The following is a 17,029-nucleotide window of genomic DNA, read 5'->3' as shown; positions in this document are numbered from 1 at the left end:
TTTGACTATATTGTTTCTTAAGTCCTCCTCTTTTTTACTTGCAATGTTTTCCACTTTTGACAATTTCTTATTAACTTTTTGATTTTTAGCAGTATGTACTTCTATCTTTCTTTCTCCTAGCACATAAGGTTCTCTTTTTTGCCTTTCGTTCTATTTCTCTTCTTGGTCCTTATGCAAACCCAAACGTTGCAAGTAAAAAAAATGGAGGAAGGATACATCTGTAAGAGGAAGAGATAAAGTTGATAGATGTATATGGTTTATTATAAAAATGTTGCGTGTAAGGATGAGGAGCTAGCTCATGTGGTAGAGCACTCCCCTCTGATCCTTGAGGTCAGGGGTTCGATCCTTACCCCCAGCATTATGTTGCGTGTAATTAGAAATGTAGGGAGTTCCTTTTTTTTAGTCTCTTGAGGGTACATATTTTCTCCGTTCTTTTTCTATTGCAACAATTGAGTTTCTAATTTTCACGCTTACCAATGTACAACTTATTTCTTAATATCTTTTATTCGTTTTTAGTGAAAATTATAAAAAAATTGATATTTTGAAAGTATATATGGAGACAAATCTAACAAGACCCCATGTGACCATATTTTTCCTTTCGTAAAAGTTACGATAGTTTTTCTTGTTGGCAACGAAATCACGATAGTTGATGAAATGTGTTGAGTGAATAGTGTAAAACTCAATTATTGCAATAGAAAAAGAGGACGGAGAAAGTATATCATAACCCTAGGCATGGCCACGGGCTGGGTTGGGCCGGTTCATCTCGGCGTGAACTTGAACAGTTGAACTGTACTGATCAGCTTACTGGTCCGGTTCACGTTCAGGGTTGGATTTTCTCAAACCCGAACCAGTTTAACCTCGGTTCAGGCTCGCACCGGTTCATGTTTGGCTCACTAATTCAGTGTCTTATTTTGCGTAAATGAAAACGAGTTTTGAATTTTACATTTTAATTGTATATGCACTAGCATTTGCAGTAATAATTTTCGATACTGTTCACATACACTAATGTTTTTTTATAACTAGGCCAAGGATGGAGTATCTTTTTGCATTTTCTCGTTTGATTTAACGAACCTGTTCAGGGTTAACTGCAGATCGTAGTCCGGTTCAAAGCTAGGACCGGGCCGATTTTCCCACTCACTAATTTGGCCCACAAGAACCCATCTAATTACTCGATTTCAAACCGATTCAAACCCAATCATCTAAAGGTCCAGACTAATATTTACGAGGTGGTTTAGGACTAGGTCCGATTAGGCCCGCCCAATAACAACCTCTAAATAACCCCATATAATTTTTTTTAATCCATATGAGCCACGAAGGCGGTACAAAGTACAAAGAATAGAAGGGGAGATTCGAACATGTGACCTATCATTCACAACACCTCAATCTTAACCATTAGCCACGGAAATAGGGAAAAAAAAGAAGGTTCCCATCAGCTAGGAACTGCGCGCCCCTGTTGAGTGTTGAGTACAGCTAATGGAGGGATTGATTTGTTTGTCTGCGCAATGGCCCTCTTACTCAGAACTCAGAAGGAGAGAGGAGATTAATAAATCCTATTTATGGGAGTGACGACTCCAAACTTTCATCTCTCAACCATAATTTTACCACCGACAACCCCATTTTACTCAATTATTATTTCTTCTCTCTTTCATACTTCCATACCCGCGCCTCTCTATTTTACCAACAGAATCATACTCTGTCTCTACTCCCTATATAAATTAAAAGAGACGCGCCTCAACTTTTTTTTCTTAAAGTTACAAAAAAGAGAGACAAATAATAATAATAATGAAGTGAACATGTAGTAGATTTGTTACTTAACATACAAGTTCCTTCCTTTCTCCATTATTAGTAGACCATTTCCCACTTTTATTAACTTTGCATTTCAATAGCGAGTCATTGAGTGAGTGAGTCACTCACTGAGTTAGAAAGATGAAAACTTTGAAGAAGATTGTTTGTTATTTTGTGTTATTCTTCTTCTTCATAATCACAAGCAGTAAAGCTGAGAGCCCTTATAGATTTTACACATGGAATGTCACTTATGGTGATATTTATCCTCTTGGTGTTAAGCAACAGGTATATCATATTATTATTTGAGATTTTTAGTTCATTTGGGAAATTTGATTGTTGTTTGCTAAAGATTATCTAAATGGTTTTTTGATGTAATGTTGTGAAACAGGGAATTTTGATAAATGGGCAATTTCCAGGACCACCAATTGAGGCAGTTACCAATGACAATTTAATTGTTAGTGTTTTTAATAGTTTGGACGAACCATTCCTCCTTTCTTGGTATACTCTTCTTTTCCCTTCCTCCTTTTTTGGCGTAGTTTGTTGTATGTTTACTTTTACCTTTTTGTTCATTTTTTTTGGGGAAATTCCATATAATTTGCTCATAATCTGTAGATCAAATGACATGTTCATAATTAAAATGCCACCAATATACACTTTTCAAGTAAATTTTTTTGGGTGTAAATGAGCGACTAAGCGTAGTGATGTAGTTGGGATTTGATCCGAGGTTTTGGGTACCACCGTATAAGACTTTACCAACTAAGTTAGATGACATCCACTAGAAGTAAAATATGCTATTGTGAATATATACTGCCGTTTGATCTAGATATGCAGTCGTAGTTGTTGAATATAATGTTGAAGTCTTGGGATATGTTTTGTTCCGTTTTTGTCTCAGAGATGAACCGGTCAATTTTTTGGGGAAAAAGACCTGTTCTGTACTTTAATTTGGAACTTTATTTGGGTAGATTCACAATTGCTACTTGTTAGGTTGTTACAAAATTATGTTATTGTTAGGTTGTTACAAAATTATGTTAACATGCTATTATTGGTAGGTGATTGTGTGTGTCTTCTTTTTCAATTCTCTTGTTTGATATATTGATTGAAAGAGGGGGGGAGTTAAAGAAAGGCAATACTTTGAATTCTGGTCTCTTAGAGATTATGGTCAAGATTGTACCAAATTGTCTTCTGTTCTTGCTGCAACTCGTGGCTTATATAATCAACAAATCGACATACAAAAATGTATCGAATGTGAATTGGATTAGACCATATGTAGCAATCAATGAGTGAAGGATTATCGCCTACATAATGCATGAGCCCTTGATTTAAGTTTTGCAATCTATGTTTACGAAAGAATGAAGTATCCAGGACTTTGTAAACATATTCTACAGAAACTTGTATGTATTGTGCCACATATTAGTTCATAATTGTGTGATGTGGCCATGTAGGTTACTAATCATGCATATCTTGGCCCTTGGGTTAGTAATAAAAAGTTCTAAGATTGTAATAGAGCAATGTATAGGCTTACTCACAAGCACGGATTGGTTAGTAATGCATATATGGGATTACTCATGAAGTCATGATGCCACAGTCATTTGAGTGTGGGCAGATGTTCTTTTTTGATGTTATAACAAAGGCAATGGAAGCATATAGAAGAGATTTTAAGATATACTTCTATAATTATATGCTAAGGTCAACTCTTAATTCTTTCAAATCTTTGATTAGTAAATATTGCCACTTTGTTACAGAAGAGTGAAATTGACTGCATTTCTAATAATCTTTGAAAAAATTAAAAAAAATCACTACATTTTATAGTTACTGCTCTACTTTTCTACTGTAAATTAGAAGAGTAAAATTGAAACCTGAAAATCTTGAGGTTTTTTTCATTGAATGAGTAGGAATGGCATACAACAGAGAAGAAACTCATGGCAGGACGGTGTATATGGTACAAACTGTCCCATTCCTCCAGGACAGAACTTCACATATGTCCTTCAAGTTAAAGATCAAATTGGTAGTTACTATTACTTCCCATCCCTTGCTTTCCACAAAGCCGCGGGTGGTTATGGTGGCATCAGAATCGATAGCCGACCCTTGATACCTGTCCCCTACCCTACCCCTGCGGGAGACTTCACTGTTCTTGCTGGAGACTGGTATAAAATGAATCACACAGTAAGTGGAACGTTTCAAGTTAAAAGGAATATGTTTTTTTAACTTGAAAGTGTTCATATACTGAATCCCCACCCCTCTCCAATATGCAGGATCTAAAAGCGATCTTAGATGGTGGAAAAGATTTACCTTCCCCTGATGGACTTATCATCAATGGCCGTGGACCAAGTGGATTTACGTTTACAGTTGATCAAGGTACTTCATTACGAGAGTGTTTGGTTAGGAGCAAAACATTTTCCAGGAAAAGTAATTTTCCAGTTTCCTTCATATGGGTTGTGAACAAACATTAAAAATTGTTATTTCCTTGAGAAAATATTTTTCGTGTAAAATCAATTTCCATTGAAAATGTTTCCCATCCAACCAAACAAAACCCATATAAATAGTAGTGGATATCATTAGTGCATAGAAAATACTTAAAAAATAATGTGGTTTATTCTTGGGTATTGGATGATTGTTTTGAACAGGAAAAACATACAGGTTCAGGATATCTAATGTTGGGATAGCAACTTCAATCAACTTTAGAATTGACGGACACAAATTCATACTTGTAGAGACAGAGGGTGACCACACTCTCCAGAATACCTATTCTTCCCTTGATGTTCATTTGGGACAATCATACACCATCCTAGTTACAATGGATCAACCTCCAAAGGATTACTACGTCGTTGTTTCATCCCGTTTCACCACTGACGTACTTACTACCACCTCCATTCTCCACTATAGTAACTCAGCAGCTAGTGTTTCAGGCCTTCCTCCTGGGGGGCCCACCACTCAGATTGATTGGTCTATTAACCAGGCCAGATCCGTCAGGCAAAATTTGACAGCCAGTGGGCCAAGGCCTAATCCTCAAGGCTCCTATCATTATGGAATGATCAACACCACACGTACCATCAGGCTAGCAAATTCTGCTCCAGTAATTAACGGGAAGCAGAGATACGCAGTGAATGGTGTATCTTTCATCCCAGCAGATACACCATTGAAACTTGCTGACTACTTCAAGATATCAGGTGTTTTCACTCTTGGAAGCATTCCAGATAATCCTACTTCTGGTGGTGGCTATCTGCAAACTTCCGTCATGGCTGCTGACTACCGAGCATTTGTTGAAGTCGTGTTTGAGAACCCTGAAGACTCAGTCCAGTCTTGGCACATTGACGGCCATGTTCTTTTTATTGTAGGGTAAGAAGTTCATTTTACTTTGAATTCATAATTAGTAGGAACCAGTCGAATTGCCATATTAGTGTGGTAATAGAGAGTTTGGCAGATTGGTATCATAAAATTCCTAGCATTATAGCAATTAGCAATGTATTGGTATAGAAAATAGAAGTTGGATGACGATTTGGTAAGAAATAGAAATACAGCTTCGGCATCATAAAAATTTAGCTTTTTTTGTATAGCAATAATGTTTCCTACTTTTTATTTTAACTACAAAGACTTGTCTTCTCTTTAAACTAATCTGGCAATACAAACCTGTTCGAACATCAGTAGATTATCTGACTTCTGTTATGTGTGAATTTGAACAGAATGGATGGAGGAGACTGGTCGCCTGCTAGCAGATCGTCCTACAATTTAAGAGATGCGATTTCAAGATGCAGTGTGCAGGTATTGATTTACCAAAGCTAATATATCGCCCTATCGTTTTGTACAAGCCTAGTCTAGATGAATCTTATTTGATGCTTTTTGGATTTTAACAGGTCTACCCAAAGACAATGTCGGAATGTGGAATATAAGATCTGAAAACTGGGCACGCCAGTATCTGGGACAGCAATTTTATCTTCGAGTATATTCACCTGCTGATTCTTGGAGGGATGAATATCCAATTCCAAGCAATGCTCTTCTCTGTGGACAAGCTGTCGGACATAAGAAGGGACTCGTCAATTCCCAAATGCGGCCATAACTATAACCAGGCTACATCAAACTGGATTATAGAGATGGATTTGACTGGCGTGTTCACGGAAGAAACTTACCCAACATCCCACCGCTTAATTTATCAGAGGCTTTGGCAGTTTATTCAATTCTACTATCTCCTGTCAAACATCATTACTAGTTCAAATTACTCTTTTAGGTTGATAGCCTGATAGTTAATTGCAGACAGAGGGAGTAAATCACGAGACGTGATTTTCACTATTTGATGATCACAACTTCTTTTTTTATTTGCAGAATGATTTTTAATGTGATGATTTATTCCAGAAAGAGGGAGTAAGTCAATAGGTGTGATTTTTTCTTATTCTACAATTACATATCTTTTTTCACTGTGTAATGAAATATGCAGAATCACTTTGGTGTAGTAAAAAAGAATTTTTTTGATGTTTTCTCTTATGTAAACAATAAACTCACTGAAATTGGAAAATGTACAGCCAAGACATGGAAGTAGAAAGTTGTGAAATTACAGGCAACGCACTTAAGTATTGTTCGATACTACCAGTAAAGAAATCAGACGGTTTTAATAGTTGAAAGATAGAAAGAAGTATCAGTATCATCATCCACAACTCTATACTATCCATGAAGTTGGGTTTGGGCAACCCAGTACGGAGGAGGAGAGTTTGGTCCACATACAAGCCCAGAGGAGTAGCTCCTCTAGCTTATATTGCAGTACTTTCTCTCCTCTTTTTCCAATGTGAGACAACTCACATGTGCACAACAACAGTACTCTCTTGTGAACGCGATATCCTTCAATTTACAAGCACTGAATACATCTCCGCCACCAATCACATATCATATGCTTCATCAACAAATTCTCCATATTCAGCTTGTCATACGATGGGTCAAGACAATCTTGAACAGGTAAGTAGTCTCAAATTTAAGCTGTTGAGTTTTACACTGCTTAATACACTCTATGGAGAGTGGAAATGAGATTTCTTTGAACACATAATTAAGTACAATCCTACAGGCTACAAGAGTCTTGTTGAATTCTGAGATAGACACCTCCTCTTGAACACCTGCTGGATTAATCTTATAAACAAGGATCACAAGGATTCCCACAATGGACAGCCTTCCTTCCAAAGATCCCGCATACTGAATTCTCAGCTATACCTAGTTGGAGCTATATTTGATCTTCTCCATATATTAATACTCCATCCGTTTTTTTTAATTGTTACATTGTTGTATGCACAACAATATAGCCAATGTCAATTTTAATTTTTTGGTGGGTACTTGTTGACCTATTTAGGGTCTGTTTGATAGGGTGTAAAACATTTTCTTGGAAAACTGTTTTTCTCTATTTTTAATTTTACATTGTTTGATTTACAAAGGAGTGTAAAACCATTTTTACCTGGAGTAAAATTGCTCTACCAATAATGGAAAACCATTTTCCTTTCCAAATGAAGGGAAAACTATGTTCCTTCCTTTTCTTTATCTCTCTTGTACACTCCTCTTACTACCTCCTTATTTTCCCTTTCATTTTCCTTTCATCTTATCTTTCTGACATGAACCAAACAACGGAAAATTAATTTTGGAATTGTATTTTTCATTGTAAATTGTTTTCCATGGAAATCATATTACACTGAAAATGTTTTACGTCCAACCAAACGGAGCCTTAACGTAAAATAATGAGGAAAAGTGAAAAAGCAATACTTTTGGGTGGAAAACGAGAAAAACAGATATAATAGTAATACTTTATGGTGAGCCAAGTACTTCAAATAAGAAAAAGTTGAACAATACGTCAATTAAAAAGAAACACCCATATATAAAAAATGTAACAATTAAATAAAAACGGAGAAAGTATAATCATAATATGAGTTGCGAAGTGACACACTAATCTAAGAAGTATTAAAATAAAATAAAACAAAACAAAAAAGAAGTATTAGAATATTTTTAATTCAGCAGAAATCTAAGGCAAATGAGAACACATTGAAAGTAGCCCTTAGAAAAAATTAGCATTTGTGGTGAAAACTATTGCTTTGTGTCGGATAATAGTGTCGTATCGATGCTAAAGTGGCAGCTCTAAAATATCGTTGAGACTTATACGGTGAACGCAAATGTCGGCAACTTTTTATCAATCTTTAGCAAAGAAAAATCTACAGTAACCATATTGTGAAAGCACACAACACTCAACATGATGTGGAGTACTAATAATCACACAAGACAAAATGTTTACTGTACACATTGACAATCAAAATCAAGATACCAAACAATTGAAAATGACTTTAAAATAAATTACACAAAACCACTTCCATACTTTTTTTTTTTCAACAGTAATAATTTGCAAATTGATTAATGAAATATGAGCATCTAAAAACAGCCCAAAAACTTCTTGGGTACATGGCCAGTTGCACGATATTTTGCGGCACATTCTTCTGCTTTAAGAACTTCTTCTCCTTTTTGACATTCAATCATTGCCCTCTTTTCTTGAGCTAATTTGTGAACTTCTGCTACTTTGTTTTTCATCTTTTCTGCATACTCTGCTTTCTTTTTCTCCAGTTTTTCCTGAAATTTATTCCATAGCTTTAATTTGTTCTTCCTATTTGAAACTGATCAGAAGAATAAGAGGAAACATATAAAGTACTCCCTGTATTTTCGAAAGTTATTCGTGTTTTGACTTCGCATGCTTTCAGGTAGGTGGTGGAGGAGGTGGCGGGTGGCAGTGGGGAGGAAGGTGATAGCGGGTGGACGGTGGTGGCAAGGGGTGGCAGGTGGTGTGGAAGAAAGAAAGGGTAAAATAGTCTATAAAAATAAATTTGGGGCGATTTTAAGTAATTTTGAGACGACGTTTCACAATTTTTATTTTATTTTACAAAAAGATTACAAATAAGAACAACAAAGGAAAATGGAACGAGTAATATACTGCGCTAAAATGGATATTAATTTTACCTCAATCTTTCTGAGCTGAGCTTCTATGTTAGCTTTCTTGCTGTTTTCCCATGAAGTTACATCTGACAACTTTTTACATGCCCTGTTCAATGTTCATAAAATCCGACAAAGTTAACTTCTATTTTTGTCAATTACAAAGTGTAGCAATTACCACTTTCATAAGTTAGGATGGAGTAATTCAACATAAAAATAGACAACTCAGATAAAATTATTAACTTCTCAGAACTTGCAACAAAAGCATTATTATTTATTAATAAACAAGATTCGTTAATTAAATGCTTAGTACGTAATAGAAAATTAATGGGTTTTAAGCCAGCTACACTTGGGATATTCTATTTTCAGTAATATAATCTAATTACCAATTATTAATTTATCAAAAGAATAAGTTCAAGTAACATCACCATTCACACGGTATACCTTAGTATATACTTTCTCCGTTCCAAAATAAGTGAAACACTCCTCTCATTTATGTGAGAGCTTTTTGAGACAAGTGTTTCACTTAAAACAAACTGATATTGAATTTGATTTAGGATAAGATTTAGTTGATTGTATAGAACTTTTCAATCTTATTACGAATTTCAAATTCATTCTCTTAATATGTGCAAAATAATACAAACCGTCTAGACAAAAAAAATACATACCTTCAACAAGGCAGCGATCATAAACAAAATACAAAACGTACATTAGCAAACACGTCACAAATTCATAAGAATCACATACTTGTTTTCGGCCTTGGATTTTTCACTCTCTTCCCATGCTTTCACGAGGGCCACAGTCTTCTCTTTTTCAACATTAGCAAACACAATATCTGAAATTCACAACAATTTTATTTTATTCATATAGATTTTGTAAAGCATGAATTTAATGAAATGACATATTGTTATAGATATTGTACCTCTGTCCAATGAACCCCCTAAAGCCTTTTTCTTCTCAGGTTCTGGAGCTGGTGCTGGTGTTGTTACTGGCACTATAGCCTCTGTCACAATTACCAAAATTAACCACTTTTTTTAGACTAAACATACCCATATCATCAAATTTGAATTATCAGTTAATAAATTGATATACAAAATTTAAAATGAAAATATTAAGCAATAAATAAGTATTAATAACATCCATCGATTTATGATTCTCTATATATTTTAAAAACATTTAATGTTTATCATTAGCCCTTACACATGCATATATCAAAAACTACAACTTACCTATATATATTAATATGTATGTATATATTTGCAAAAATTATAATTAATAAAAAAAATTGGTAAGAAGAAAGTCCGTGGGCGGTCCTCGCACAGGCCCCCACCCAGAGGTCCATTACAAGCCAGACACCCAACTTCATTCCTCCTTAAATCCGAAGCATATGTTTGAGATAGGAATTGAACCCTAAACCTTGCTACGAAAGATGAAAAAGCTCACCATTTAAGTCTAACCCCAATTCCTATCTATAATTGCAAAGATGACCCAGCTAATATATAATTATAATTATATACTAATAAAATATGAAAACAAGTGGAAAAAAAATTACTTTCATCAGCAGCAGGAGGCCTAGAGTCAGAGTCTTTGTGATCAGAAACAGGATCCACACTCTTCTCTTGAGTAACATCTTTGGGAGTTTCTTCCTTTTTTTCAACTTTCTCTTCTACTATTTTCTTTGGTTCTTCTTCAGCCATTTTTGCTGTGTTTTTGGGTATTACACTAATTATTCACAATTTGGTTTAATTATGGAGAATGAAGAATAAAATACCCAGAAAACAAATAGGAGGAATGAATTTGGTAGTTGGAGAGAAAAAAGAGAAGATGATGATGAAGAAGATGAAAGTAGATGGGGGCCAAGTTAAATTAGGAGTATATAATAATTTATGGAGTGCCAGGAGGGCATATCAAAGATACAGCTGAGATTTTCAGAACTTATTTATTTTTTGTAATTATAAAAAAATAATTTTTTTATATTAATTTTTATTCTTTTTTCAGATGTGGGTCAGTGAGTGTGGGATATTTGGATACTGTAACAAATATTGCATGAGACTAGTATTTCTGTTATTGGTTATGGTATGTTATTGACTTTCATGGAGCTGAGGAAAATGATAATCTTCCTCTAATTGTAACTAAACATGTTAGATTTAATTAATTATAACCTTATCTAAAGTAAAGATTTGCTTTACTCTTTTTTGTGAGTTGAAAGGGAATATTGATTACTTTTATTTTGTAATTTTTGCCTGATAATTTAGATAATGATCTACTACACAACATGAGTGATTTAATTAGGAAAATTCTATGTTGTTTTGATGGGAGAGATCATGATTATCATCGATCGAACGTTAAGTGGTAGCTATAATAACTATTTTAGAAAATAACCTAGTATTATTTTGAGTTCTTTTGTTTAAGTTTCACTAGAAACAAGGTGAGATTCTTTTACTATTTTTTCCGAACCTCAAGATGTCTAGGCTTATATTGGATTGGAAAGACGCTAATCGTTGCCCTGACCTGGTCCTATTGTCATAAAAAAAAATCAACAAAATGTGTCTTAGATACATCCAATATTGCACTATAAATGATTGTTTTTATTAGTTTACTCACTTTCCTAACTTTCTGAATTGTCTTTATTTAATAACTTTTTTTTGAATGGTACTATAATATTTTGTACCAAAAAAAAAGATAAACTAATAAAAAATAGAGTGGTAATTAATTTTTTGTTTTTTTTGAATGGTACTATAATATTTTTTTGAATTGTTTAGTTAAAATAAAATTATCATCAGAATAAAGAAAAAAAAACCCTAGCCCTCTCTCTTTTTTCTCTCTAAAACCCTAGCCTTCTCTACCCCTTCTTCATCAATTAGGGGATGCCATGGATGATTTCATCCATGGTAAGCCCCTTTTCCGCTTTTATTTTCAGTTTTTATTTCATTTTCTTGTTTTGTTGAATAAATTAGTATCTCTTTATGAGTTTTCTTCAAACCTTGTTATGGGGTTTTTAGTCTCCGTTGTGGAGATCTCCTTCTTCCCTATGGGAGTTGTGAGTGTAGTTTTTTTGTTTTTATTATGAGTAAATTGTTCTTATTGTTGAAGTTCGAGACTTCAACATGAAGGTATTGTGAATCTCGGATGCGGTTAACATGTTCGATCAAGAATGCTCTTCCTAAACATGTCAGAATGATAGATTTCCTCATCAATAGCTATTTGATTCAGCAAATACAGGGGCTGCGCTGTATTGCTCGATTTGGTTCATTATAGTTTCTTCGAATACGAATTTGATTTAATCTTGTTTAATTGTATCTTGTTTTTCTTTGATATCTATTGTAGATGCCGTTTGGCCTTAAATTAATGAAATTTCTCTTTCAAAAAAAAAAAGTCATGTTCTTTTGAATTTATTCTGATTGAACTGGAACTTATTTTGGCTGAATTGAACTTATTTTAACTGAATTGAACTATAACTTATTTTGATTAAATTGAATTATACTGCGCTAAATTTAACTGAACATAAATCTAAAAGAACATGATCTCAGTAGTCAATACTATTCGCTTTGAAATAAACTAAAATGTTAGGACTCAAGGGCGACAAAATTATTAAAACAAGCATGTCGGCCCACAATATGCATCAATGCTAGTAAATGCATGAAAGGTGTTAGGTGTCCCTAGGATTCTATCTCTTTACCTTTTGTTATTTTCCAAAGGAAAGTAAATATGTGTCCCAAAATTTCTTAGTGGTTCTTTTATCCAAATTACTTCTTCCCAGATATTTCTTATTGTAGCTAATCAATCAGATATCATATGTGGCCTGTTCGTCTTTTGACCGTATCTACTGGCCCAAAAAGTGTGGGACACAGTTATTGGGTTGGCAAATGACCTCTTTCTGCTTTACACTCCACTTCTACGTCCACAAAAAATTATATATTCCACAAATTATAGATTTACTTGCTAATTAGATGCTTTTGAGTTGTTGCAATTCCACTAATGAGCACATATTTGGCCACCTAAAAAGAAAGCTCCTTTCAGCATTCTTTCTACTGGAAAATTCTGGAGTTGCTTATCTTTTCTCCCTCTTAATCGTGGTGATATAGAAAGCATAACTAAAATACAAGAAAAACAAACTACATCTCCATCAACTTCAAGAATCAAGAGCTTTTCTTTATTGAAGTCTTAGAATATAAAAAGATCATATCATGTCGGTAAGGTATATTTGACTATATAACACAATATGAACCTGCAGGGTGTCAAAAAGATATATAACCCACGAGTCCACCCGCATGCAATATGTTTCGATCCGACATAATTAAGTTTTTCAACCGATCCATCCCGATTTGGAATTAACCTAGCCCAGTTATATATGAACATAACAGAACCCAACCCAACATGATACCGATCTAAACTTAAGCCGAACTCCCTTAAGTCCGAATACCAAAATCCTAACCTAATCTGCGTCCGATCTAAAGTCAACCTGAACCCAAGTAGACCATAGAAAACTCATTTAGACCCAACCCATTGTAACCCTATCGGCCATGTCAACCCAGCCCATTATCGACCCGACATTATCAATCAAATATGTTTTGCTCATAATTTTTGTTCATTTTATGAGGTACTCTACAAATCTAAACCTCGTTATAACTTATAAAGACATTTGGTTATTTTGTTATTGCTCACAATCTTGACAAAAGTGGTAATAAGCTATATGTTAGGGGTGAGTCCCGCATTTTCATAGGATATCCATCCTCTCAGAAGGGAAACAAAGTATTTAATCTCCTGAAAAACACAACATTTAATTTGTAATCAGACACACAAAATTCTATGAATATCTCTTCACGTATCAAGTGATTAAACAAACTAGCAAACCTATCATTCACTACAAAAATAAAACTAAAAGTGGTATGATACTGAAATTACAACCACTCCACAAACCCAAACACTCAGTGATCCTGGAGATACTGAGGGTGAAACAATCAGTGATCCCGTTGATGGTGTATCTACACCTGACACACAACCTGTTGAAACTAGGAGGTCATCTAGAGCTCATTAGCCACCCTCATATGGCTAAGTGAATACCATACCAACCTAACTCACACTAAGACACCTCAGAGAGTTGAAAAAAACGGTAAGCATCCCAACTAGCTCACGATATTGGTGCTTTCCTGCTAGAATTGCAAAACACGGTGATAATGTTCACTACAAACAAGCAGTGAAGGATCCTAAATGGGCCAAGGCAATGAATGAGGAGTTAGAGGTTATTGAACTTAACAAAACCTGGGATATCACCACCTTACCCCTAGGGAACGTTACAATAGGGTGTAAATGGTTATATAAAAACAAGTACAATTTTGATGGAACCTCAAAGAGACACAAAGCTAGGTCGGTGGTTCTTGGAAACAAGCAAAAATATGGTATGGACTACGAGACCTTTGTTCCTGTTGTCGAACTTACAACAATGATCTTCTTGCTATTGGTGCTATAAGATTGGTTTATACATCAAATAAATGTTAAGAATACATTTTTGCACGGTGACTAGCAGGAAACAATGTTCATGAAGTTGCCACCCGGATACAAGTGGCACGGAGACATAAGTTCGAACCAATGAACAAGAGAGTAAAGAAAAGGAGAAAACACCTGAAATAGTTTGCAAATTGAAAAACAATCTCTATATAGGCTCAATCAATCCCCTAGATAGTGATTTGCAAAGCTCAGTTCTGCTCTCAAGAACAATGGATTCCTTCAATTTAAATCTGATTACTCTTTATTCACAAAAAAGAGGGAGCTACATTTACAAGCATTTTGGTGTATGTAGATGACCTCATCATAACAGGCAACAATGAAAATGCTATAAATGATGCAACATAATTTATCTTCACTCACTTCCACATGAAACATATTTGGAAATTAAGTTACTTCTTGGGCATAAAAAGTAGAGAGTTCAAATAAGGGCATATTCTTGTCACAAAGAAAGTACGTGAACGATTTGCTAAAAGAATACCATCTTGAAAGCTGCAAACCCTCAAGCTACCTATGGACACTCATGATAAACTCATCCCTGATTCAGGCTTTTCTCTCCATGAGCCTGAAGTGTATCAGAGATGAATATGGAAACTCATCTATTTGACCATAACCAGGCCTAACATAGCCTTTATTGTTCATGTCTTAAGTAAGTTTATGCATTGTCTTACTTCTTCACATTATCAAGCTGGTTTAAGAGTACTAAGGTACCTAGCAGGGTCCCCTAACCAAGGAATACTCCTTGCAAGCAAATCCACAACTCAGCTCACTGGCTATTCTGATAGTGGTTGGGCAAGCTGCTCATTTGCAAGAAGATCCACCTCAGGTTTTTGTATCTTGCTTGGTGAATCTCCTATATCTTGGAAGTCTAAAAGACAGTTTGTAGTTGCAAGATCAACTACTGAAGATGAGTATATGTCCACCATGGCCTTGATAGTTTGTGAAGTAATGTGGCTAAGGCAACTGATGGAAGACCTAAGGATCAAAGACATTGGCTCTACACTTGTGAAATGTGAAAATCATGCAGTTTTGGCTATATTAGGCAACCCTGTTTACTATGAAAAAACTAAGTACATTGACTGCCACTTCATCAGAGTAAAAGAACAAAAGGAATCATCACTCATGTTCATGTCTCGGCTAGTAGGGAACAACTGGTTGACGTTTTCACCAAGATACTCATCACTGATCAACATGATCACCTTCACACAAGTTGGGAGTATGTTCAAGTTCTGCACTCACGAAGTGTTAAAGAAGGAGCTCTTTTATGGAACCCATTATGGTTGTGGCTCATACTCTCTATCTTAATCTGCTTTATGTAGGCTTGTTGCCATGTATTTTCTATCTTCACATGTGCGTGACATCTTTCTAGAATTATTTCCTAGGGTTTTATGCAGCCTCCAAGGCACATCTTTCTATGTTGATACGCCTATATAAAAGGCAATGCAATGTGTCCTTAAAAGGTTAAGAGAGAATGAGTGAAAGAAACCTAAAACTGATTAAGCTAGAAATACTATTTACTTCTCACAATAACAACTAGGATGAATGAAGGGATCCATCTTTCATCAAAAATTCTACTAAAGGTATTGACCATTAGTAACATCTATTATTTCTTACCAAACAAACTTTAAAAGTGAAGAGGCGAAACCTGTCAAAGATTCAAGTTCAATGCAAAACTAGCATTTTCATATGGTTTCTTTTGAAAAAGAACTATTATTGTCAACAAAATACTTTTATATTTTTCTCTTCAAATCTGTTAGTAAAACATTAATATTATAAATTTTCTTCTTTGCGTATTGTTATTAAGTGTTAAGGGATGGGGAGAACGAAGAGTCATATCTGCGAATTGAAGTGTTAGCCAGCGAGGAGGAGACAACAGTGCACCCACTAATCCATCTCCATATAGAGTTCTAAAACGTGATTTGATCCTTCACGCATGGGAAAAAAGCTAGGAACGAGTCGAGTTGTGCTAGATCGTGGGTGTCATGGCACATCAAGGTTTGGAACCGGGGAAGAAATAAAATCGCATCTTAACGAATTTGTGCCAAAGATTTCAAAGGTATGGAGGCATGAGAACACCACCCTCTTGAACTTTACAAATTTTACCTTTTTGTTGAAAATAAGTAGATTACGACTTTGTAGACGACCAAGGTCCAAGCCTATCAAACTAAATTGGGCCAAAATTTATACCAGTATACATGAAAGCCCCACGGCCCATCACCAGGCTAGTAATATAGCATACATTAAACTTGCGTCAATCTGGTCTAAAATCTGGTCTAACTCTAATTAATTAATAAATAAAATATAGTTCCTGCATTTAGAAATAGTTGCACCATTTCTAACTTTCACGGTTTCACGCATGTCGATGTATGATTTCAACCATTAATATCTTTAATTATCAATAAGTAAAAAATATAAAAAGTATATTTAAAATTTCTACATCAAGACAAATCTAACAAAACCCCACGTGATTAGGGGTGAGCACAATCGGGTACCCGGTAGAATTTCATAGACCCGGACCCAGTGGGTATTAAATATCTGGAATTGGAACTGGTCTGACTGGGTCCTAAATTTTTGGACCCAAACCCGAAACCGGTGGGTACCTGGTCCAGAACTGGGTACCCAGTTGTAAGTTTAACAACATACTAAGATGGGCCGATTGAGCTATAAAATTTTTTTAAAAAATTGAATGGGCCTAAAGGCCTACTAAGTACTAACTTTTTATATGAGTATATGAAAAAAAAAACCAATTTAGGACTGGGTACCCAGTTGTAAGTTTAACAACATAACGACTATTATCCTA

General features: G+C 35.0%; 2 protein-coding genes across 3 annotated transcripts; one reads left to right on the top strand and one right to left on the bottom strand.

Moving 5' to 3' along the window:
* The first annotated feature begins 1,535 nt into the window (after positions 1-1,535).
* LOC104892300 (L-ascorbate oxidase homolog) lies at positions 1,536-7,184 on the top strand. Of its 2 annotated transcripts, XR_007274641.2 has the most exons (9): positions 1,536-2,070; positions 2,174-2,283; positions 3,678-3,948; positions 4,038-4,140; positions 4,410-5,121; positions 5,466-5,544; positions 5,637-6,153; positions 6,300-6,726; positions 6,833-7,184. XR_007274641.2 is itself a non-coding variant. In XM_010678187.4 (7 exons), the coding sequence occupies exons 1-7, from the start codon at positions 1,927-1,929 to the stop codon at positions 5,670-5,672; spliced, it is 1,455 nt and encodes a 484-aa protein (XP_010676489.2). In that variant the 5' UTR covers positions 1,536-1,926; the 3' UTR covers positions 5,673-6,249. The 2 variants fall into 2 exon arrangements, 1 of the variants encoding a protein (XP_010676489.2); XM_010678187.4 differs by lacking the exons at positions 6,300-6,726; positions 6,833-7,184 and having other exon boundaries at positions 5,637-6,249.
* Positions 7,185-7,910: 726 nt separating this feature from the next.
* Positions 7,911-10,595, bottom strand: LOC104892299 (remorin). The gene is made up of 5 exons (XM_010678186.4): positions 10,277-10,595; positions 9,647-9,727; positions 9,472-9,559; positions 8,752-8,833; positions 7,911-8,367 (listed from the first exon to the last, which is right to left on the bottom strand). Exons 1-5 carry the CDS (start codon positions 10,419-10,421, stop codon positions 8,173-8,175), a joined length of 591 nt encoding a protein of 196 aa, XP_010676488.1. The 5' UTR covers positions 10,422-10,595; the 3' UTR covers positions 7,911-8,172.
* Between the last annotated feature and the right edge of the window lie 6,434 nt (positions 10,596-17,029).

Source organism: Beta vulgaris, chromosome 5, assembly GCF_026745355.1.
Source record: "Beta vulgaris subsp. vulgaris cultivar EL10 chromosome 5, EL10.2, whole genome shotgun sequence".
NCBI lineage: Eukaryota > Viridiplantae > Streptophyta > Magnoliopsida > Caryophyllales > Amaranthaceae > Beta > Beta vulgaris.
The sequence above is the reverse complement of the archived record's forward strand: the minus strand, read 5'-3'. Positions and strand labels throughout refer to the sequence as shown.

What these genes read in the sequence shown, in the direction of transcription:
- LOC104892300 (XM_010678187.4), top strand. Translation starts at nt 1,927, where the DNA reads ATGAAAACTTTGAAGAAGATTGTTTGTTATTTTGTGTTATTCTTCTTC. An exon ending in GAACCATTCCTCCTTTCTTG is followed by an intron (nt 2,284 to 3,677) that starts GTATACTCTTCT and finishes TTGAATGAGTAG; the next exon opens with GAATGGCATACAACAGAGAA. An exon ending in TTTCAAGATGCAGTGTGCAG is followed by an intron (nt 5,545 to 5,636) that starts GTATTGATTTAC and finishes GGATTTTAACAG; the next exon opens with GTCTACCCAAAGACAATGTC.
- LOC104892299 (XM_010678186.4), bottom strand. Translation starts at nt 10,421, where the DNA reads ATGGCTGAAGAAGAACCAAAGAAAATAGTAGAAGAGAAAGTTGAAAAA. An exon ending in AAATCCAAGGCCGAAAACAA is followed by an intron (nt 8,834 to 9,471) that starts GTATGTGATTCT and finishes AACATTGAACAG; the next exon opens with GGCATGTAAAAAGTTGTCAG. An exon ending in CTCAGCTCAGAAAGATTGAG is followed by an intron (nt 8,368 to 8,751) that starts GTAAAATTAATA and finishes AATAAATTTCAG; the next exon opens with GAAAAACTGGAGAAAAAGAA.